This window comes from Mus caroli, chromosome 5 (genome assembly GCF_900094665.2).
Source record: "Mus caroli chromosome 5, CAROLI_EIJ_v1.1, whole genome shotgun sequence".
In the NCBI taxonomy this organism is placed as follows: domain Eukaryota; kingdom Metazoa; phylum Chordata; class Mammalia; order Rodentia; family Muridae; genus Mus; species Mus caroli.
This window is the reverse complement of record NC_034574.1, coordinates 85,494,731-85,518,228: the sequence shown is the minus strand read 5'-3', so window position 1 is coordinate 85,518,228 and position 23,498 is coordinate 85,494,731. Positions and strand designations below refer to the sequence as shown.

Genomic DNA, 23,498 nt, shown 5'->3' with positions numbered 1-23,498 from the left:
AAACCCTGTCTCGAAAAAACCAAAAAAAAAAAAAAAAAAAAAGACAGCTAGTTAGGGGGGTGGGGGATGGAGAGATGGCTCAGCGGTTAAGAGCACTGACTGCTCTTCCAAAGGTCCTGAGTTCAAATCCCAGCAACCACATGGTAGCTCACAACCATCTATAATATCTGATGCCCTCTTCTGGACTGTCTGAAGACAGCTACAGTGTACTTACATATAATAATAAATAAATCTTAAAAAAAAAAAAAAGACAACTAGTTAGCCAGACCTGTGTCTCATAGGGTAAAGTATTTGACAGGGAGGCTCAAGTTCAATCCCTGGAACCCATGTGAAGATCAAAGAAGAGAGGCAACTTAGAAAGTTGTCCTCTGACCTCTGTGACACAGATGTGGCATGTATGCCTCCCCCTCATCATACACACACATACAAGATGATTTTAAAAGATGACCGCACCTTTCATTATCTTGTCAAATGGTGCCCAACAGTTAGGCATGTCTGATTTGTCTGATATTGCTTAAAACACACAAAACGTCCAGGTATTCCCTGTAGCCTAGGGGTCCCTGTGAATGGACTTAAGGCATGAAGAGGCACTCCAAACTGAGATCTCAGACGCTGCAACATCCTTAGCGCCACTTCACCCAAACAACTAGCTCAATGGAGCCCTGCTACAATGCTCAAAAATAGCACAGTTTGATGGTAAACCGGTCAGTCTCTGGAGTGAACACAAGCAATCCTGCTTCGATGTGCTGGAATGGTGTTACGTGTTCTTTGCCTTTGTGCTTGCTGGGCGGAACTACAAATGGTGGTCCTGTCTCACTACATGAACTGACGCCCGATCCCAGATAGTTTCAAACAGCACAGGAGCCTCCATACTCCCAGGAATGCTCACGTGACGCAATTAGAAGCAATGAAAATCGTATTTAACTCCCACTCTGGTCTGGGTGGAATTGTGTTTGTTTTCTGACGACAGAAGGAATACTTATGTGTGCTAGGCAAGCCCTCTGCCTGCATCTCCTTAGCCTCAGGGTGGATGTGTAAGAAATAAGACTGGACAGCCCAATAAACTCATTTTCTTTTCCTCTTTTGATGGCTTAGCAGGGATCAGGCTCGGCGTGCCACAGTGAGTCCAAAAATAGGCTTATGCCAGCGACGAGAACACAGAGGCTCCTCTCGCCTAACAAGGCCTGTTTTCAACTAGGGAACAGTTAGTACCTTCCGGCTTCCCTGACTCTGTAAGTATGTAGAGCATCATTCAGACCTCCCCACTGGACAGGACCGTGGCTGAAGCAGCAGGCCATCCATGCTCAGACTATCCTTAAGTTAAGGTGATTAGGGTTCAGGCATGTATTGTTTCTTTGCTTGTAAGTCTTCTGTAGATTTGCACTCTTCTCCAGCCCGGGCTTTCTCTTAGGAATTCATGCCCGAGCCACAGCCCTCCAAACCCAGTTACAGTTTTCCAATGGGGGTCACTTTTAATGGTAAGGACTTTAATCTGACACACAGCTGACGTTCTGTCTTTATCAAGTTTTCCAGAGAAGTAGCTAAGCTGGTTGACCTGCTCTCGCCTCTTCTGAGGAAGGAAACGGTGTTCATTTTTCCCTCTGTGGTCTTGGGTTCATAGCAAGACCAACCAGGAAAGACCACCAGGAATTAGCCCCTCCATTTTCTAACAGATGGGACTACTTTGTTGTTTGTTTGTTTTTAGCTCGCCAGTTTTTTGTAAGATCCACACATTGGAAATCATAGGTAAGTTTTCAACAGTGACTCAGGACTATGTCTAGCACGCTAAGTCTAGTAACGTTGCCTTAGAAACACTGCCTTTTTTTCCATCCAGGACTATAGTTTCTGTTGTTGTTGCTTTGTTTGTTTTCCGGTGCTGGAGGATGGACTCCAAGGGCCTCTCACACTCCAACAAATGTTCTCCCACCCAGCCACGCCTACAGCTGGCCTAAGGAAGCCTCTGACTGTGCATTCCCGTTGGTTATCTCTAGATGGCAGCAGAGGATTCTAGGTTAGGTCAAACCTTGGGTTCAGCAGCAGCAGCTGCTGCCTTGGACAAAGCTCTACATTAGTAAGTGGTACGGGTGAGCTCCCCAGAGACTTCCTTTGTGGCTGAGCTGAATATTAGCCTGTGAAATGCCCCCTCTCCCATGCCCCACCCTCTTCCTCACCCCCCTTGTACACAGGCTTATACTGTGCCATGAATGTCTCAAGCCCCTAGCTCATTCTGAGTCAGTCCACCAGCTCACCTGTCATTGCATCTTTTGTTTTATCATTATTCCAGTCACAGACTTGAGCGCTGTGGGTTTCACTGCCCGCCACAGCCCATTGGCCAGGCACTAGTTGCTAAACATGGTTGGCAGCTAGAGCTTTTGTATAACTAGGACCTCCATAAATGGTATTTGCCTGAAGGCATCAGGGGCACCAAAATAGGTATGATTTCTACAGTCCAGCTGCGACTGGGTTTCTGAAGTGTTGTGCTAGAAAAATTAAACACACTCAGTGGGGGAGGAGGGAGACTATGCTTAGAGTGTTTGGTCATCTCTAAGGTTCCCTCTTCTTACACAGTTTAACTGTTACTCAGTGATCAACTAAAGGCTGCAAATAAATATTTCGGGGGGGCAGGCTTCACAGAATTTCTAGTAGAGCATACTGTTATCATTATTCTATTATCATTAAACTCCTGGTGTACCTAATTTATAAATCAAACTTTATCGTATTATGGATGTATAGAAAAATACCTAGTACATGTTGGATTTGGTAGAAGCCATGGTCTCAGGCAACCACTGATTGGAACACTCCATCATCATGGATAAGAGAGAAATAATAAATTACTCAGCCCTGGCCAGTTTTAAGCCACTGTGATGGAGGAGGAACAAGAAAAGGCCCCAACTCTGGTATAAGCTGGCTCTAGCTGGCCTGGCTCGGGGTCATGGCCACTATCTAGAGGGTGAAGGGCTGAATGCTCTTTAACACAATCTGCTCATTTGTGTTGGCATCGCCTCAAGAAGAATGCTCAGAAATCAGACGCTGCTTGAATGCAGATCAGGAATGTGGCAGGTGAGGTGTCCGGAGTGATTACAGAAGCATCCACTCCTAACATCACGGAGGTGCAAGAGGTCAAAGTGTAAGGCTCTGGGAAAGCTGCACCCTCAGCACTGCAGGGGCCTCATAGCTTCTGCTGTCCAACGGCAAACATGCCAGCATCCCAGCCGAGCACGCTGTCTCCTCCTCCGCACTGTCCTACACACCCTTTTATCTCTTTGTACGCTGAGCACATTGAGCCAAGGTCTAAAGCCTTCCCTGTTTCTGAGACCCAGCAGCAATGGATTCTGGTTCAGTTAGATAAGCACATAGCCCCTCACTCTGTGTGTGTGTGTGTGTGTGTGTGTGTGTGTGTGTGTGTGTGTTTTCAGAGAATGCAAGGTGATACACATACCAGGGAGCAGACAAGGGGTCTTTTCTCGAACCCCACCCTCCGTAATTACAAGAACGCACAGTGCAGTTCGCAGGGCGTATAGGGGCTGCTCTATGATCTCACGACGTGTGAGACAGTAACTCCTGAACAGACCACTGCAGTGATCTGGTCAGTACCAGAGTCCGGTCCTGCCTCTGGACATGGGGCACCGCTCTCAGGAAGTTTGAAGCTATGGCTTTCTGACCCAGGACCTTAGGTCCCGCTTGTTTCTCCTGCTCACAGGTACCTCACCTTCAGGGGCTTTGTTTACCTCAGGCAGTGCTGGATAGAGCTGCCATTCTGCCCCTTGCATCTTACAGAGGAGTGCAACAAAGGGATCTGGCCGTTTTCATAGGAGGTGGGAAGATGGGTTTTATTAACCCTTTAATCTCATAGAGCAAGGCGCAAACCCAGAGCACTCAGAATGCTGCAGATAAGGAAAATGTCCTACCTACAGCTTCCCGAATAAAACACTTAGTTCTCAGGCTGGGACAGATGTAGATCAGGGATAAAGGACTTGCCTAACGTGTTCCTCTTTCTAGGTTTCATCTCCAGCAGCAAAAAGAAAAACAAAACACAACAAAACAAAAAGAACTGCAAAGCCCAAACATCAAAAAACCCACACCAGAACTCATCCAAAGTTTGAATAGCAAGAGTGTTTCCACACACCCACGTCAAGGATCCCACAGTTCAGCCTTCTCTGGAGGACTAGGTGTGAGAGTTAACAGTGAGTACAGAAGATGTCCACCATAGCTCCCTCCCCTCGGATATTTACAGCTGAAGTTTACTGCAGATTAGTTAAACCCATGTCTAAGCCTGGCCCTTGCTTATCAGTAATGTAATAGCCCTGCCTTTCTTTTCTTTCTGCCATTCTGTGTAATAAACATGTAATAAACTCTATGTAATGAACATGCTGAGCTTCTGAGGTTTCTTCATTGAACGTTCAGACAGCTCCACCCTAGCTCTTTCTGCATGTCTGTCTGTCTTGTCTTGCCTTACCTTGTCTTGTCTTGTCTTGTCTTGTCTTGTCTTGTCTTGTCTTGTCTTGTCTTGTCTTGTCTTGTCTTGTTTTCATTCCCTCATCAATTCCCAGTAAGGCCCAAGTCCCTAGAGCCATGCAAGGATGTGGCAGGCTACAAAAACTATTATTTGAGCTTAAAGACGGGTACTTCGCACATTCAGTCTTAGAAAATTTGCCTCAAGATACCGTGTCTCAGAAAACTGTGCTCGACACTTGGCCTCACCGCATCAAACAAAGGAGAGTAACCTGGGGAAGACCTGCAAACCCAGATCAGGGTTGTGTGGGAGAAGCAAAACCTTAGCTTGGTGGAGCGGAGAAGCTGGAAGCTTTGGTGAGCACAGCCCATAGCAGAATGATGTGGGATCTGGGTATCTCCAGGGGTGGGAAAGAGGAATGTACAGAGAGATTTCTACTTCTGTCAAAAGGTCTGGGGTGAATTATTTTTTCTCTGGGGTGAACTATTAATAAGATATTTTTAAATGAAGTCATAAAATTATTCTGGCAAAGGAAGTATTACAGAGGTAAAAACAAAGCAAAACAACAAAAATCTCAGCAGTTTACTAGACCAAGAGCATACATGGGGAAGACCGTGGAGTCATCAGACTGTTAGGGAAGAGACAGCAGTCATCAGACATTGTCTGGTTACTGACCCACCTACAACCCTGTCTACTTCTCTCTCTCTCTCTCTCTCTCTCTCTCTCTCTCTCTCTCTCCCTCCTCCCCTCCCTCCCTCTCTCTCTTTCCTTTCTCCCTCACTTCCTCTTTTCTCTTTCTTTCTTCCTTCCTTCCTTTCTTCCTTTCTAACTTAACTTTCTTTCTAACTTTCTTTCTTTCTAACTTTCTTTCTTTTGAGACATGATTTCTTTACAACGCTGTCTACTTTTCTTCCTTCCCTTCTTCCTTCCTTCCTTCCTTCCTTCCTTTCTTCCTTCCTTCCCTCCTTCCTTTTGAGACACGATCTCTTTATGTATCCCAGGCTAGACCCAAACCCAAGATCACAGATGTGCACAGCATCCTAGCGGCCACTTCTAATTCCCATTCTTCCTGTGTCAAGGAGGCTGCAAAACCGACTTCCTCCTTTCTAAGCCTTTCCTGTAGCTGTGCATGACCAAGAACGAGTTCCAGCAAAAGGCCGGATTCAGAAGTACAATGAAGATGCGTGGCGGGCCGTTTGCCCTCCCTGGCCTGGAAAGCAGGTGGATGGTTAGGTCTTCTGGGCCTGTCTTGGATGCTGACTCATGTCTCAAGGCAGATGGTAAAGCAAACAGTGGAACAGAGAGATAGCCGGGTTACTAAGGCTGCAGAAGAGCCGTGGAACCTAGCCTACCCCAGTCACCAATTCCTGCTAGGCTTTCTAATAAAGCTGAGAGAAAAACGAAGAGCCTTTATAATCCTTAGGATGCAAAGAGGGCACTCGATCACTAACCTATTACTCTCTGAGACAGGGTCTCACCTTAGCTGCCCAAGCCTTGGCATTTCTGCCTCGGCCTCCTGAACAGGTGGGAGCACAAGCCTGCACCATTGATCCAGGAACAGTAAAGACAGCTTAAATGATATGTGGTGTATGAGAGCTGAATACCCCATTGGGAATATTTAGACAACGTCTAAAAATAAAATTAAGTTCAGAAAGAATGAAAGCATGCTGTCCACTTACAAACATGATGGTGTGTACCTGGAAAACCCAGCTTAAATTTAGAACGGTTGCCAGATGCTTGGGAAGGGGATGGGATTGTGTTTACGGCCTGACTTGCAGCGGGAATTCTCCACGCCAACGCCGGCACTACTGACATTTTGGACCAGATCATTCTTAGTTACAGGACAGGGTCCTGAGCATTGCTTAGCTTTACCTGCCCAATAGCAGCCATACCTCTTCCTAAGTTGTGACAACCAAAAATTGTTTCTGACCATTTCGAAACCCTGCGGGGCAAAATGGGCTTTGCTTTACAGCGCTGCTCCGTCGTTTAACTTTAGTAATGAAGTACAGGTATTTATCTGACAACTGAGTTGTAGCTGAAGAAAGATCGTTCAGTGTAAGGCTGAAAACTGCCTTGCAAACACCAGTCGCTCTCTGGGACCTGAGTGCACCCCACCCCTTTCCTCCCAGACAGAGGCGCGCGCGGGGATCACTCAGATCGCGAGGGATCACTACTTACCCCCGAGGAATGCGCACTCGTAGTAGCTGCAGGTACTGTTTATGCTCTGAAGGACAAGGTCGTTGCTAGTTCCTTTCCTCGACACTTGAAAAACCTCACTCAGAGGTATTAAAACAACGCTGTCGTCGTCTTTATTAAGAAAGTTTCCCACGGCGACTCCAAAGCAGGTCTGGATGGTTAGCACCCGTTGGTTGTCGGCTGTCTCCGGTTTGGCTGAATACGCCAACGTGAAGTTGCCCAGCCTGACTTGGCTTTGCTCTCCGAATGTGAATGAAATGTCTGGGCTTGTGCTGTACACCACGGTTTTGTAACTTTTCTCGCAAGGTCGTCTCAGCAGCTGCAGGGCTCTTACCAGGTAAAAATGAAAAGCCTTGAACGGGAAGTTATAGATGTACCGTCTTCGGGTCAGGCCGGCCATCTTCACAGCGCTGCTGAATGTGTGGTAGAAGGGAGTCTGCTCTTGAGCCTCAGTCACGTAGGCCGTCAGAGCTATGCCATAGGTGTCCTTGAATTTCCTAGGGAGGAAGAGCTGAGCCTTCCGCGCTTCCCACTGGATCTCCGCATTGTCCCACACCGTCCGCAGGAGCGCATCGTTTGCCAACTCCTCCTTCTCCATCTGCGGAATATACTTCGATTCCATTCTGCTTTTGCACTTCAGGTATTCGTCGTCAAACGCGTTCTCTGCCATGTCTAACACTTCCGCCTTCACCTTAGGAGCAAAAGGAAAGGACGGCTCTTGAAATCACACATTTATTTGATATAAATTTCTCTCACAGTAGCGTGCCCACTCTCCCGTGCCCTTTTAATTACGGATCACATCCTATTGTGCGGACCGCGGAGAGAGTCTGTGTCAGTGGAGAGGTGCTGGTCGAATTCTCTGTGCAATTCACTCACCTGAGCTCGGGGAAGACAGTCTAGCCCAGGCTGGAACAGTGTCCTTCGCTACATTTTCTCCAACTCTTAAGACCGTTTTGTATAGTGCAAAATAGCATGTATTATAAAATACTGCGTGTGGTAGAAAATACATCCCGACAAATGTCAACTTTCCCTCTGGATACACCCTCCCTTATTCATGTGACTTTGCACTTCTGGCCCAAAGTAAAAGCAGGTGACCCAGGTCCTGCAATCAGAACACCCTTTCCTTGAAACCCTTTCCTTTAAAACTGTCAGCCTTGGGCTAGTGTCTGCTTAGGAATTCCAACAGGGGACATGGTCAGGAAGGAGAGCAGTGAAGCAATGGAAGGCACTGACAGAAAGGGAGGGCTGTAAGGATGAGGGTGTCCCTGTGAGGGCCACACCTTTCTGTCATCCGCCCCCGTGTCCCCTTTGTTTGGATGCCCCAAAGACCCGCCATCCATGTCTAAGGCCAAATGTATAAACTCACTGCTCACAATCATTAGTGACAACCTCAGCTATTTGTGGAGTCTTCCTTGGACACTGGATATCACTGCACCCTACCCCCCACCCCATTTCTAACCCTAACAGACTTTTACTTTCTATGCGCCTGCTCTTTCTCAGCACTCAATGCTTCATACCAATTACCTTACGTAATGGAGGAGCGGGAGGGGGGTTTACTATCACCAACCTCCCTTTGTTTTATTGTACTTTACTTCATTTATTTTAAAGGTTCAATTATTTTATTTTATGTGTATGAGTGCTGTGTGCGCGTATGTAAGTCACCACGTGAGTGTCTGGGGCTTGGAAGTTAGTAGACAGCATCACTGGAGTTCTGGGCGGTTGTGAGTCGTTTGTGTGCCAGGAACAGAACCCATGTCCTCTGTAAGAACAGCAAGTGCTCATAGCCTTCAAGCATCTCTCCTGCCCTTTTCCTTTAGAAATAAGGAGACTAAGATACCGAGACCTCTCTTTACATTTTTTCTTTAAAGATACCGAGACTGTACTCATATTTGATCCCAGACACTCTGGTTCCAGAAAACTGACATGTATGTGGCACTAGGTGGGGCAGTGCCAGAAACTGATGACTGACCTCAGGAGCTTCAGCTGGGGCTCACTGAGATCCCTATACTCCTGAGTTTGTAGGTCAGTTTCCTGACATGGGGATTTGAGCTTCGCAGATCAAGTCACTGCAGTTGTGAAGATATGAAATGCACTCTGCTCGCTAGCACAGAATGTACCAGAGATCAGCCTGAGCGCCAAAGCTTGTTTTATCTTGAAGACAGCAACATAAGACATCAGACCTAAAACCACCTCCCACATTCCTCCCGCTGGATCAGAATCAAGCCAATATGTTCCTGTCTTTTCCCTATGCCTCACAAAGCAGTCTTCACATGTCTAATTTTAGACAGCAAGCCTTTCTGGCCAGACACCATAGCTGATTGTGCGTTCTGTACAGGGCGTGCCTTGTAGTGGCACAGCTCCTAGGACCGTCACCACTGAGGACAAATGAATGAACAGGGAGGAGCAGGTACGGAAGGTTAGGTGAATGAGCTGACGATGTCTTCCCCTGACGAATCCACCTAAGCAAAGGCTCACAGCGATGAAATTCAGCTACCGAAAATTCATTTCAAATATGTGGAAATGACCTTGGTGTTTCAGAAGAGAAACCAATTAATGGAAAAACATTAGTAAAAGAAGTATGACAAAATGGTGTGTTGCAAACCAATACTTAAAAGACAGATTCAAACTACACGAGGCACCACTTCATACCCACCGGGATGAAAATAATGATCAGAACAAAAACCAAGGGCAAAGCAGGAAAATCACAAGCAGATAGGAGCAGCTGGACAAATAAATAGGAGCAGCTGAACGAATAGGAGCAGCTGAACTGGAGCCCTGATTCATGCTGGGTGGAGTGCAGCTGATATGGAGGGCTGCAGCAATACCTTGAGGAGTTCAACTTGAAGTTACAGTATGACCCAGTGCCCCTCTAGAAGTACAGTGAAATGTGCACTCACAATAATGTGCAGTTCTGTTAAGCAGAGTAGCACAGCCCCGGCTCAGTCATGTTCACCTATGCAGGTAGTACCAGGTGCACAACTACATATGTAAGTGTAGTCTGTCTTTTGCTACTTTGTGAGTTCTTCTTTCTTCCACCCTTATCCATCCCTTTTCTTCCACTCTTTCAACCCCCTAACACTAGATAGGAGAGAGAAAAGGAGAGAGGGGAAAGGAGGCAACATTATCATTAGACTACTGCCTTATGATTAGGGCATTGAGTTCCTTGGGCAACTTTGATCTTCGCTGTCAGGATATCTAATTTTTTTCTTCTCCTTGTTTCTGCTTTGCTCATGACTACTTAGCAAATGATGACCAACAGCAATCAACCAACAACCCACCCTGCCTCTCAGGGCCCTAGCATTTATATCCCCTCAGCAAAGTCCCCAGAATTCCCAACAACTCAAAATCACAGAAACTATCTGCTCTTGGCAAAATCACGCCCCTGCTAGAGCAGGAGGTAAATCACAATCAGCCACTGTGGACAGTCCGAAGCAGCCCCATACCCCACACCTGACCACGTTCTTAGATCTCATAGTATTTCTGTGTTTTTTAAAGAAACCAAAGTTCCAAAACTGTCGCTACATATAAGTGCTAGCTATACAAGTAAGTCCTGCATAAGGCTTAGCAAGAGAGCTTCTTTCTATGTATCCCTAGAGAGCAATAAATATATGAGAATGGAAACCATTCACACAGAACCCCCTACACAGATGTTCATGGCAGTACTATTTATAGTCGCCATAAAGTGGAACAACCCAGATAGATGCCTGATTGATAAACAAGATGTGGCACAGCCCTGTGATGGTGTTGGTGTTCATTAACGAAAAGAACGAGCTACTAATGCATGCCACAACCCGGGTGGGCTTTGAAAACAGTATACTAAGCCAAAGACACCAAACACAAACGGCCACATGCCGCAAGATTCCACTCTGCTGAAATGTCCACACACTCCTCCGGTTGTCAGAGAATGGAGGGAGGGGGAACTGGGGCTGACCTCCAGTATGCAAAGCGCCTCTCCAGAGCAGTTACTGCAGGACAGCATCGGAAGGACGCTATAAACCAATGAGGTATGTGCTGTGAAATGTTTTAAGGGTATCTCAACTATATGTCTTAAGGAAAAGAACCAACAACACAATGTGTAAGGAAAAGAACCAACAACACAATGTGTAAGGAAAAGAACCAACAACACAATGTGCGGGCCACAGGGTATAGGATGCTGTTGCACTAGAATTCTAGAGTCTAGAAGGTGGATCAAAACTCTAAAACTGGATGCAATGTTTTCTTAAGGCAGCTTAAAGAAGGCAAGTGAGATACCTGTTTCAGGCCACTCATAAAGTATGCTTACTGCTTTTAAATATTGAACTGCAAATAACATGATAACATTTCTGCCAGTAGAAAGATAAACGAGGGGATAGCCGTTACTTAGTTAATGTAACAAACATGGAATCAACACTGGCATTATCGGGAGAACACACAATATGGCCAGAATATTTATTCACACGGAAATGCTGTGCAGTATTAGCTGTAGGCAAGGTTAAAAGTATCATATTTTTAATTAAATTATACACAAAGAGAGAGAAACCACCTAGGCTATCTACACGATCCCCCAAGAGTTGATCCCTCTGAGTGAGGAAGTTTGTGGTTGAATTTTTCTGTCTTTGCTTAATTTAAATTTTTAAATTTTCTATACTTACCACAGGTGTAACCTGCAAAATGAAGGAAAAGCTGCTTCCAACAAGTTAATTTGCCTATTCTGGCTCCTCTCAGTCCGCAGAGATGCCTCAGGCTGTGTTACAGGGCTCCCATCCCAGGGAGCGAGCATGCTTCCCGTTCCCTACATTACCTGGAAGATGTCCATTAGAACTGCGGCTGCCAGCAGCGTGGTGACCATTTCAAAATGTCCCATCTTCATTTTTCACGTCTGGATTAGAATGAAAAACTTTAATTCAGTAAATTTAACAAAGAGGGTTTAGGGAAATGGAACTGGATAAGGTGATGTTACATATTTTTTCATTCTGGATAGATATTGTGATGGTCGAAGTGGTTATCAAATACATTTCTATGACTATAAGAGGCATTCAATGTTATGCAGATGTCTAACAGTTTGTTCTAGAGATGTCGATGTGAAACTGCAGAGAACTTTAGTGCTTCCAAGTCTACTCCCACATAACTTTAGACAGACTCCCTCCAGAGAGACTTTTTCCTCCCAATCTCTAAATGTCCCCTGAGTACGCACAGGAAACAACACAAACTAAAACCACCATGCTCTCATTCTCACTCCCGGTTTCTAAGAATGGTCTAGAAACTTTCCCGTGTGAAGCTTCCGTTCTTCCGTTCACTTTGCAAGTTAGAGCATGCCCACTTGGGTGGGAGCGGAGACATGAGGTCAGCAGCAGTACAAAGCTTTTCGCCTGAGGTGACCTCCCTCCTCCAACTCGTCACAATCAACACAAGCCAGAGGCTGAGCCAGTGTGGAATGTCCTGACGTTAGGAACAGACTCAGGAGCCCTTCGAAGGCAGGGATTCTAACAAGATTCTATCATTCTCCTGGCTGGGCACCCAGTACCCATTCCGGTATTTGTGGCAGCATAAGGGATAGACAGGACGGCAAGAATCCTCACTGGCTGAAGCTATCCAGAGCCATTAACCAACTCAACCAGTAACACAGGTTGTTAGCCTCCGGTCTCGCACACACATAATGCTCCAGCAAAGCTGCTATTGCTGTAACTCAAATGCAGACTCTATTTTCATATATATATATATATATTTTACCAAACAGCATAGTCTGGATTCTGAATGAGATAATAAACAGCATAGGGGAAGGAAGGGCAGTCTTTCTTGTTGTAATCCATCCTGGTCCCAGGTTCCTGTCTTCAAAAGCAGTCCTTTTATCTAATGCTATTAAAATATCTGTAGTTATTTTAAGACGCTACTCTGTGTCAAACTGCCCTCTCAAAGAGTCTAAGGAATAGACTTTTCCATAGGCAGCATGTGCCAAGCCAGCCGTGGGCCAGGGTTTCCCTGGTCTTCCTTTCTGCAGTTTGGGTGCAAATAAATCAAAATGTTTACCTGGCGTTTGTGCCTTTGCAGGAAGTTTAAATGACGGCCCTGTCTCACACCAGATTCCCACTCTGCTGTGGAGAACTTCCCTCCAGGATAGGATGTTGTTGACAGTGAACTGCCTGGGAATGCTTTTCTTTTTATAACACCCCTAGTGGTAGCTTGGCAGTGGCTCATTAGTCAACTTCTGCCCTGCTATTTATATCCGGTCGCCACACTCTGCCCTGGAACCACTGCTGTTAACACTAAGTCTCCAAGAGGTCTGTGAATCCACAGAGCATGCTCAGTTCTGAACCCAGCCCTGGACTCCCTTGGAGCAGTGTGTGTGTGTGTGTGTGTGTGTGTGTGTAGTTGGGGGATGGGGGTGGGGCTGGGTTGGTGGGGTGGCGGGGTGGTCAGTTCCCAACAACTGAGCCTTTGACACTCATATGCCAGAGGGAAGGCTGGACTGTCCTCTATTAGATGACACCCACAGCAAGGGGGCTCACTTGTTAAACACTGTCAACAGTGATGGCTATCACCACTCAACCAGCTGACTGCGGTTCAGGTACTGTGCCAGGTGCTGAGACACACAAACAAGCTGAGCACAGTACTGAAATTTGTTTGGCAGTCACTACTCTGTGTGTGTCCCCAGACCCAATCAGGTAACAACTGCTCAGGATAAACGAAGGCCAGCGAAAGTCCACCCGGGAACGCTGGCAGGAAGGGAGCTGGGGATGCCGGCATCTAGAACACGTTTTGAACAAGGACAGATGTTGGCTGGTTTTCTGTCGCTTTGATGCCAGCTAGAGTCATTTGGCATGAGGGCACCTCAATTGAGAAAACACACCCCTCGCCCTCGGCCCCCTGGGCTGGAGAGATGGCTCAGAGGTTAAGAGCCCTGACTGTTCTTCCAGAGGTCCTGAGTTCAATTCCCAGCAAATCACACGGAGGCTCACAACCATCTGTAATGGGATCTGATGCCCTCTTCTGGTGTGTCTGAAGACAGCTACAGTGTAGTCATATAAACAAATCTATGAGAGAGAGAGAGAGAGAGAGAGAGAGAGAGAGAGAGAGAGAGAGAGAGAGAGAGAGAGATCCCATTAGCCTAGTACAATTCATTGGTTGGGGAAGATCCGGCTCACGGTGGGTGTAGTCCCAGGTGTCATAAGAAAGTGGACTGAGCAAGCCATGAGGAAACTGGTAAGCAGCCCTCTTTCATGGCCTCTGCATCAGTTCCTGCCTCTAGGTTCCTGCCCTGCTTGAGATCTCGCTCTAACCTCCCTTAGAGATGAACAAGATGACCCCAGGTTGCTTTTGGTCTCGGTGTTTTTTCCATTTCGTTTTCTGAGACAGGGTTCCTCACTGAACCTAAAATGACTTTGCTAGGCTTGGTGGCAAGTGAGCTCCAGGGACCCTCTTGGCTTCTGATTTCTATGTGGGCTGGGGATCTGAATTCAAAACTTCTCACTTACAAGGCAAGCATTTTCTATCTCCTATGCTCTCATTTTTTTAAATAAGAAATTTGTCTTGGGGGCTTGAGCTAAGGCTCAGCAATGGAAAATACTGGCTTGAACCCACATGGCAGCTGTTTGAACGAGAATGGCCCCAACAGGCTCCTGTATTTGAATGCTTAATCCCAAGTTGTTGGAGCTATTTGGGGAAGACTAGGATGTGTGACCTTACTGGAGGGGGTGTGTCACTGGGGACAGGCTTTGAGTTTTCAAAAGCCCACACTCCAGGCCCTGTCTCTGTCTCTTTCATGCTTGTAGCTCAGAGGTAAGCTCTCAGCTACTGCTCTAGCACCATGACTGGCTGCTGGCTGCCATGATTGCCGCCATGGACTTCAACCCTCTGGAACCACGAGCCCCAAATCAATGTTTTCTCTTATTCATTGCTGTGGTCATGGTGTTTTGTCACTGAGGAAAAATGTAACTATGACAGCCGTTCACAACCATTTGTTACTGACGTCGCAGAGGATCTGGCGCCCTCTTTTGGCCTCCAGGGTCACTGCATGCAATGGTGCACAGACATACATGCAGGCAAAACATTCATATAAATAAAATTAAAAAACCAATACAAAATCTAGGAACTGGTCTTTAAATTACGTATCAGCATTGTCAGAGGTATTCCACTTATTTCTGTCCCAAGTAAGGGGAAACTGCAGGGTATATAATGGCGCTGAGTTTGCACCTCAGGACTCACCTATCGGGTGTTTGCTTTTTCCCATGTGCATTGATTCAGAGGCTGTATGCCTGCTACCTTAATTTCTTATACCGGAGCAGAGAGCAAAGGGGCCCAGATTCCACAGCGGGGCAGCTGCTGACTGAGGGCCCGAGGAGGAGCACTCTCAAGCCTTGCTGCTTTCTGTCGTGACTTGCAGCTCCCTGCTGCAACCAACTCCCTGTGAGCCAACTCTTTAGCCAAACCCATTCCTTCACATTTGATTTCTATGTGTTCTGTAAGTTCAATGTTAAAATCGCTTTTGCTGTTATTAAAATGGGACGATTCATACCGTACTGTTCTATACAGGCTATGGTATTAATGTCAAAAGAAGAACCAACAATGCACTTTTGCGACAGAGTTGGAGTTGCTGTCAGAGGAGATCAGCAGGGCAGCTTCAGCAGAAGGTACACTGGTTCTGACTTCATGTTTATGTAACCCAGCTGTAATAAGCAATACACTTTGTATTCAATGTCTAAGACAGAACCTTCCCAGAATGTACAAATAAAGTATTTATATAAACCATAACATTGATTTAAATTTTTTTTATTTGAAGAATTGGTACCTGACTTTAGGAAAGCAAGCCTCAAAAAAAAATTGTTATGTATTTCTTTTTGTGTCTCTGTTCTGTTCTCTCTCTCTCTCTCTCTCTCTCTCTCTCTCTCTCTCTCTCTCTCTCTGTGTGTGTGTGTGTGTGTGTGTGTGTGGTTAGGGTTGATAATAAACAATCTGTCATGCTGACACACAATGGCTGGTATACAGCCTTCTGCAAGAGAGGGTAGGGATGGGTAACTCGGAAACCTGAGAAGTGCNTGTGTGTGTGTGTGTGTGTGTGTGTATACCAGAGGTTGAGGTCAGGCATTTTTCCTCAGTTGCCATCTCCACCTTTTCTTTTGTGAGAGGATCTCTCACTAACCCTGGCAATGGCTGATGCAGCTCGCTGGCCAGCATGTCCCAGGGGACTCCCTGCCTCTGCCTTCCCACAGCTAGGGTTACAGACACAAGCCACTGTGCTTCCAAAGCCGGAACCTCATGCTTGTGCAGAAAGTAGTTTATCCACTGGGCCACCTCCTCAGCTTCAAATATCTTAAAAGCAAATTGTTGAGGGCAGATCAGGGTCCGTGCTGCCCAGTTATACACTGTATGTTTTATTTCCTATGGTAACATGCACGTCTGACTCAGCTGACTGAAGTCTCTGTATCAGTCCTTAGTGAAACGATCATGCATAGCTAGCTGGTGTATTGTTAAGAAGCACCTTAATCCATCTCTGCTCAGGGCTTTCACCGCTTGGTGTAGCTTCAGACCTTGTCCAGAAACCAAAGGGCTCACCCTGTTTGCAAACGTTAAGAATATCATAGCTATAAGCTGACAGGCCCCAAATGATACATGCTGTAAAGATAGTTACATGAGAAGGATGCTAAAGAAACACCTGTACGGACGGACATGATAGGACACCCTGCCCAGATGTGTACACACTCAAGACGGAAGGCAGGCTTTTCAGAGACAGTTGCTGAGGCCCTATAGAAAGTCTCTGTCTATGTCTCTGTTTTCTGTCTCTGTTTTCTGTCTCTGTGTCTGTGTGTGTCTCTGTCTCTCTGTCTTTCTGTCTCTCTCTCTGTCTCTCTGTCTCTGTCTCTGTCTCTGTCTCTCTCTCTCTCACACACACACACAGACACACACACACACACAACCAGCCAGGCTTTTCTTGGTGGGCTTTAGTCTAAATCTGGGGGCATAGGGGGTGTTTAAAAAGTTACACAGGATTTTATTTTTTAAGTTCAGAATATTTTAGTAGCTATATGAGTTATACACAATAACTGTCTTCGTTGTGACACTTTCACAAGTGTAGATAATCTACTTTGTTCATATTCACCCTCATTCCCCCCCTCTTAGAAAAGCAGTGTTATTTATAATAGCAATGACAGGTTTCTTGTTTGTTTGTTTATTTTTTGAGACAGGGTTTCTTTGTGTTGCCCTGGCTGTCCTATAACTCACTCCGTAGACCAGGCTGGCCTTGAACTCAGAAATTCACCTGCCTCTGCCTCCCAAATGCTGGGATTAAAGGCGTGCACCACCATGCCCGGCTGGCAATGACATTTATAATAGTGTTTATAACTCAGTTCCAATGTCCATCCTCTAATAAATGGATAACGAACAGTATTATTCAACTGTTAAAAATAAGAAGTAGAGCCGGGAAGTGGTGGCGCACGCCTTTAATCCCAGCACTCGGGAGTCAGAGGCAGGCAGATTTCTGAGTTTGAGGCCAGCCTGGTCTACAGAGTGAGTTCCAGGACAGCCAGGGCTACACAGAGAAAGCCTGTCTTAAAAAAACCAAAAATAAAATAAAATAAAATAAAATAAAATAAAATAAAATAAAAAATAAGAAGTAATGATAGATTTACATCGCATGACATATCTGAGTAACCGAGCATAAGGACAGTGTCTCCAAAGGTGGTTCCTCTCCAGGGCCATGGAAGCGGCGAGGGCGTTTCCCTATGAATTCCCCACGCCTACCTCCTCCCTCCGCCAAAGACCCTGCTACTCACTCACCACCTGGCATCACAGATTTCTCTGTGTCCCTTAAATATTATCACGGAATCAGTGTGTCGTCTTTGGTGACTGACTTCCTAGCATTCCTGATGGATGCTTTGACATTGCACGCATGCAGTGTGTCAGAAGCTCTAAAAATGGTCTCAAGTGCAGTGGGTAGATCGAATGGGCCTCAAATTCACAATCCTCCTGCCTCCATACTGAGCTCTAGGTTTTACAGTCATGTGCCATTATTCCCAGCTAAAAACTATACATTTCAATTAGGTAAATGTTACGGTATATAACATTTACTATCTCAAAAGGAGCTGTTTTTTTGTTTTTTTGTTTTTGTTCTTCACCTTTTTTTTTTTAAGATTTATTTATTTATTATATGTAAGTACACTGTAGCTGTCTTCAGACACACTAGAAGAGGGCGTCAGATCTCGTTACGGATGGTTGTGAGCCACCATGTGGTTGCTGGGATTTGAACTCCGGACCTTTGGAAGAGCAGTCGGGTACTCTTACCCACTGAGCCATCTCACCAGCCCTTTTTTTTTTTTTTTTTTTTTTTTAAATCAATTAACTTTGTATTTCTTTTATTTCCATTTGCGAGAGCACATGCATGGGTATGTCATGGCATGTACATATGCCAATGACCACCGGAGGGCAGCAAAAGAACACGATCTCTCCATTTCATAGGCTCCACTCTTGGCAGAAACAAACTTTGAATTTAAGTCTTCCTCAAAGAGGGGCTATAACTGAGAATCTATTACAGATCTAGGGACGAGATTGGCAGACTGGAGGGAGAGGGAAGACTGCCAGCCTGCTTCCCTGGCCAGCATAGTTGATGGGTTCTCAGGGAATCTCTGATTGAGTGAACCTAGGAAAGGTGACTGAGGCAGAGCCAGCTTCCCACCTTCAGCCAGCAAGAGAAGGGAACCTGAGTAGAGGTTGCCAGACAGCCAGCCACCTGATAAAAAGGTAAAGAGGGAACCAGTGTTGGCTCCCAGTACCAAGGAACACATTCTAACTGGAACCCTCAGTGACCACACTTGCAGGGACTCAGAAATATTCCCTTTCAGGCAGCACACAGCCACCACACTCTCCTAAAACCCAGAGAGGGTAACAGAAGTCAAGGAACAGACAGGACCTAAGATTACAGTCATCTCAAACCCTACACTCCCAGATAAAGACACAATAACACCCAGGACAGTATGTCTCCACTAAAGACCAGCAACCTTCTATCCGTAGGTCCTGAGAAATGTTATATAGTTGAAGCACCAGACAAGGACTTCAAAATAATCTTCATGAATATGTTAGAGGTCTTAAACAAGGAAATGAATAGCCCGGCATGGTGGCGCACACCTTTAATCCCAGCACTCGGGAGGCAGAGGCAGGCGGGTTTCTGAGTTTGAGGCCAGCCTGGTCTACAGAGTGAGTTCCAGGACAGCCAGCCAGAGCTATACAGAGAAGCCCTGTCTCGGAAAAAACAAACAAACAAACAAACAAACAAACAACCAGAAAACTCAGACTGAGGGAAACTGGAAATGAAAAACTTAGGAACTCAAACAGAAAACTCAGGCAAGGGGCTGGAGAGATGGCTCGGTGGTTAAGAGCAAAGACTGAGGCTTGAGTTCAATTCCCAGCAACCACATGGTGGCTCACAACCATCTGTAATGGGATAAGATGCCCCCTTCTGGTGGTCTGAAGACAGCTACAATGTAGTCATATCTATTATAATATAATAGATATGATTATATATTATATACTCATATTATATATATTAATAAATAAACTGTAAAAAAAGACAAAGGGAAAAAAAGAAAAGAAAACTCAGGCAAGCTTCACCAATGGAATACAAGAGATGGAAGAGATGGAAGAGAGAGGCATTGAAGATAAAAGAAAAGAATACTTCAGTCAAAGAAAATGTTAATTTTTTTTTTCAAGACAGGGTTTCTCTGTGTATCCCTGGCTGTCCTGGAATTCACTTTGTAGACCAGGCTGGCCTCAAACTCAGAAATCCGCCTGCCTCTGCCTCCTAAGTGCTGGGATTAAAGGCGTGTGCCACCACGCCCGGCTGAAAATGTTAAAATTTAAAAACTCCTGGCACAAAACATCTAGGAAATCTGTGAAAGTATGAAGAGACCAAATCTAAAGATACTAGAAATAAAGGAATGAGAAGAAACCCAGGTCAGAGGAGTAAGAATATATTTTCAATTAAATCATAGAAGAAAAGTTTCCCAACCTAAAGAAGGAAAGGCCTATCAAGGAACAAGGAGCTTACAGAACACCAAATAGACTGGGCTAGAAAAGAAAGTCCCCTTAGCACATAACAATCAAGACACTAAACTTACAGAACAAAGACAGAATGTGGAAAGCTGCAAGAGAAAAAGCCCAACTAGCGCGTGCCAGCAGACCTATTAGAACAGCACCTACCATCGCAACGGAGACTCGAGTCTCAAACTACCTTTATTTGCAGCTGATATGATAGTATCCATAAGGGACCCTAAACATTCTACTAGAGAACTCCTACTAAAGTAGCTAGATACAAAATGAACTCACAAAACTCAGTAGCCCTCCTATATACAAGTGGCAAATGAACTGAGAAAGACGTCAGGGAGACATCATCGTTCACAAAATATATCTTGGGGTAACTCTAGCCAAGCAAGTGAAAGATGTGTATGATAAAAACTCTAAGACACTGAAGACAGAAGCTGAAGATCTCCGAGGATGGGAAGATCTCCATGCTTGCGAATTGGTAGGATTAATGCCAAATTAATACCAATTAATAGTAAAAATGGCCCTCCTATCAAAAAGCAATCTATGGATTAAATGCAATCTCCTTCAAAATTCCAACACAATTCTTATACTTGAGAAGACAGTTTTCAGCTTTATATGAAAATGCACACACACACACACACACACACACACACACATACACCAAACAAACCCAGAAGTGCTAAACAATACTGAATGATAAAAGAATGGCTGGATGTATCGACATTTCCTATCTCGAGTTGTACTACGGAGCCATAGTCATGAAAACAGCATGTTTTAAAATTTATTTCACTGGACCAAAAAAAAAGATATGTTGATCGACGGAATAGAATTGAAGGCTCAAAGATAAGTCCACACAGCTATGGAAACTGAAAACCACCTCGATGTCCATTAGTGGATGAATGGATAAAGAAAACATGGTACATTTATACAATACAGTATTACTCAGCCACTAAAAGATGAAATTCTCAGGTAAATGAGTGGAACTAGAAAAAAGCTGTGAGTGAGCTGTGAGTGACTCAGACCCAGAAAGACAGCTACAGCACATATTCGCTCAGATTAGGAATGTCAGCACTTAAGTCACTGACAAGCAGGCTCTATATATAACCGCAGAGGTTAGGTAGGGAAGGGCTTCGATTGTGGGAGCCTGTGAGTCTCTGCGCCTGCGCACTTCTTGCGCGTTTTCTTCGATTCTTTTTTTCTTGTTTGGTACTTTTGTTACATTCCGATTTGTTTGGGTTTGATTTATCTTATTTTATTATTATTCCTTAGATGCCTGTTTTTCTAAGGAGAGACAAAAAGGGTGTGGATCCGGATGGGAGGGGGGTTGGGGAGGAACCGGGAGGTACCTGGAGGGGAAACCAGAATATGTTGTATTTTAAAAATCCATTTTCAATCAAAGGAAAAAAGCTGGAGAGAACCTTTGTCCTTCCTCGGCTTCTGCTGATTTCCCGTGTTAGATGCAGCGTTTATTATTTTTTTCCTAAGAGACCTTGAGAATTGTTTAGCTTCCCCCAAAATCAGGCAAAAGAAAAAATAATAAAATTAAAACAGAAACTGCCAGGCTCTGAAGGAATCCCAGAGGCTTACCGGCCTTCTCACATTGTTGTCTATTGTCCCATCCAGAAGGGAGGCAGGCGCTCCTCTCTGGTCTAGAGTCTGATTATTCTTGGTAGCACCACTCTGGACATGCTAATCCCTCTTTCTCTCTCTGGTGAACCTCCTTGTTCTGGTATTCTCTGCCTTTTCCCTCCTGTCTAAACCACTAGCAATGTAATCTTAAAACAACACAGACTACCACCCCTACGACCTGCAGTGTATACTATAAGGATGCTACTTTATTAGACCTAAGACATGGGTGCTGTGTTCATGTACTGAAATGTGAATGCAGTTAAAAATTTATATACAATGTGAACTGGCAAAAAAAATGACTGAGTGGGTAAAGTGCTAGCTGCTAAGCCTGATAACTCGAGTTTAATTTTAGGACCCACATGAGGGAGGCAATTCCTGCAAGGTGTCCTCTGACCTCCACAGAGAGCCATGGTGCTAATGCACACACACACACACACACACACACACACACACACACTCTCACAATTTTAAAAGCTTTCTATATAATTCTAGTTTCAAAATAATTTTCCTTCTCTCTCTCTCTATGTGTATATATATATATATTAGTGTTTTCCAAGATAGGGTTTCTCAGTGTAGCCTTAGCTGTCCTAGAACCCACTCTGTAGCCCAGGCTGACCTTGAACTCAGAGATCCCCTCACTTTGTAGACCAGGCTGGCCTCAAACTCAGATCTTTCTGCCTCTGCCTCCTAAGTGTTGGGATTAAAGACATATGCACCAGGCCCCAAAAAGCTGGATAGTACACAAATCCCTACAAAGTTTGGGTCAACCTTATTTTTGGAACTTATTTTCTCTCTTAATGTCTCATTTCAGACACTTACGTGTGAGTTCTATAGTATGTTACTTTCCTATTCGTTTTCTCCGTGTCTCTGTGTCAAACAGCTGCTGACACAGAAGCGTGTAACTGAAGTCCCCAGTGAGAAATCCCCACTCAACAGCATGCATGTGGCACAAGTTTGAAGTCCAGTTTCTAGTTTCTGAAAAAGGACTTGGCCTTTTTACACCCTTACTCTGAGTTGCGAGTCTTGAATTCCTAACTAAATCAGAATTCTTCCCCACTCCTCATCCCTTTGGCCATGGCTTGCGGCTTAAATAGCAGCAACTACAAAGAACACATTCAAGCTGCATTTAAGAGAAATCTAGTCAGCCAACTTCTTAGACCGTTCTGGGTCTTATCGAATGCAGCATATACTTATTAACAACACAGTAAGCCTTTATAATGACTAATCCAGTAAGCCTGATCCACAGGTTTTCAGTGTTGGAGAATATACCCAAAGCCAGCAAGCACTCCACCACTAAGCGAAATCCCTAATTCCTGAGCCACAGATGCTGAGAGATCAGTAAACGAAACAGATACTGCTCCAGGGAGCTCATAGCTGACAAGCAGAGTGGGCTGGGAGAAGCAGGAAATCAGATAGTAAGTTGCCGGGAGATAAAAAGCCCCTTGGAATGAGCAGGATTAGAAGTATGCAGTGTGGGGACTTGAGGGGTTTTTGTATTAAATAGAGCGGGTCAAGTGGAGTTTCCCAAAGGCCGCAATCTAAACAACAACAAAAAAAGACAGGAGAGAGGCAGCTGGTGGGGCTTCATGGAGGAAAACTCACCTCCAGACAGAGGAGAGCTGTAACCACCTCCAGGCACCACAGCCCTGCTGCGAGCACTCTGAAAGTGACCTGGTGACGACTGAGACGGGAAGGTTTCAGGATGGTTCGTCTTATTTAACTTTTAAAGCTGTGACTGGTTTGCTGGGATGCTTTCAGTGCTTGGAACAACGGAAGTATTTGCATCTGTTTTTGAACTTGACATTTCATGAAGTCTAAATATAGATCAATTATCTGTGATGAAAATTTAGTATGCAAATGCTGAGGGCTGTCAGTATAAAATCTTGAAGGGTTTCAATCACAGTAAGAAAGTAAGTGTGCCCTTTAAATACAGTGGTTTAAATAAGAAAATTAGTAATATTAATTTCACTTGTTTTTTCCTCCCCCCCCTTCTTCCTCCTCCTCCTCCAAATGTGGCTACAAGAAAGATTTTTTCCGTTTGGTTTATTCAGGTAGGGTCTCTGTAGTATATATAGGCTGACGTGAAATTTGCCATGTAGACCAAGTTGACCTCTTGGGGCAGCCTCCAGATAAACAGAAGTGCTGGGATTATAGATGTCAGCCACCACACCTGACTCAGAAAGTTTCTAAATATCCAGGTAGCTAATTTGTT

The 23,498-nt window shown here is 45.0% G+C and overlaps 1 protein-coding gene across 9 annotated transcripts in view; it reads right to left on the bottom strand.

The window, feature by feature from the left end:
• Art3 (ADP-ribosyltransferase 3) overlaps positions 1-23,498 on the bottom strand; it is an 84,642-nt gene that overhangs the window by 15,894 nt on the left and 45,250 nt on the right. For 2 of the 9 annotated variants that reach the window (XM_029477269.1, XM_029477275.1), the window contains exons 1-3: positions 12,656-12,768; positions 11,430-11,507; positions 6,632-7,340 (exon numbers count right to left, since the gene is read on the bottom strand). In XM_029477269.1, the coding sequence (XP_029333129.1) occupies positions 6,632-7,340; positions 11,430-11,498 (778 nt within the window). In that variant the 5' untranslated portion in view covers positions 11,499-11,507; positions 12,656-12,768. Of the gene's footprint in view, positions 1-6,631; positions 7,341-11,429; positions 11,508-11,822; positions 11,925-12,655; positions 12,770-22,888; positions 22,979-23,498 lie in introns of those variants that run through there. The other 7 variants (XM_029477276.1, XM_029477277.1, XM_029477270.1 and 4 more) reach the window with 5 other exon arrangements.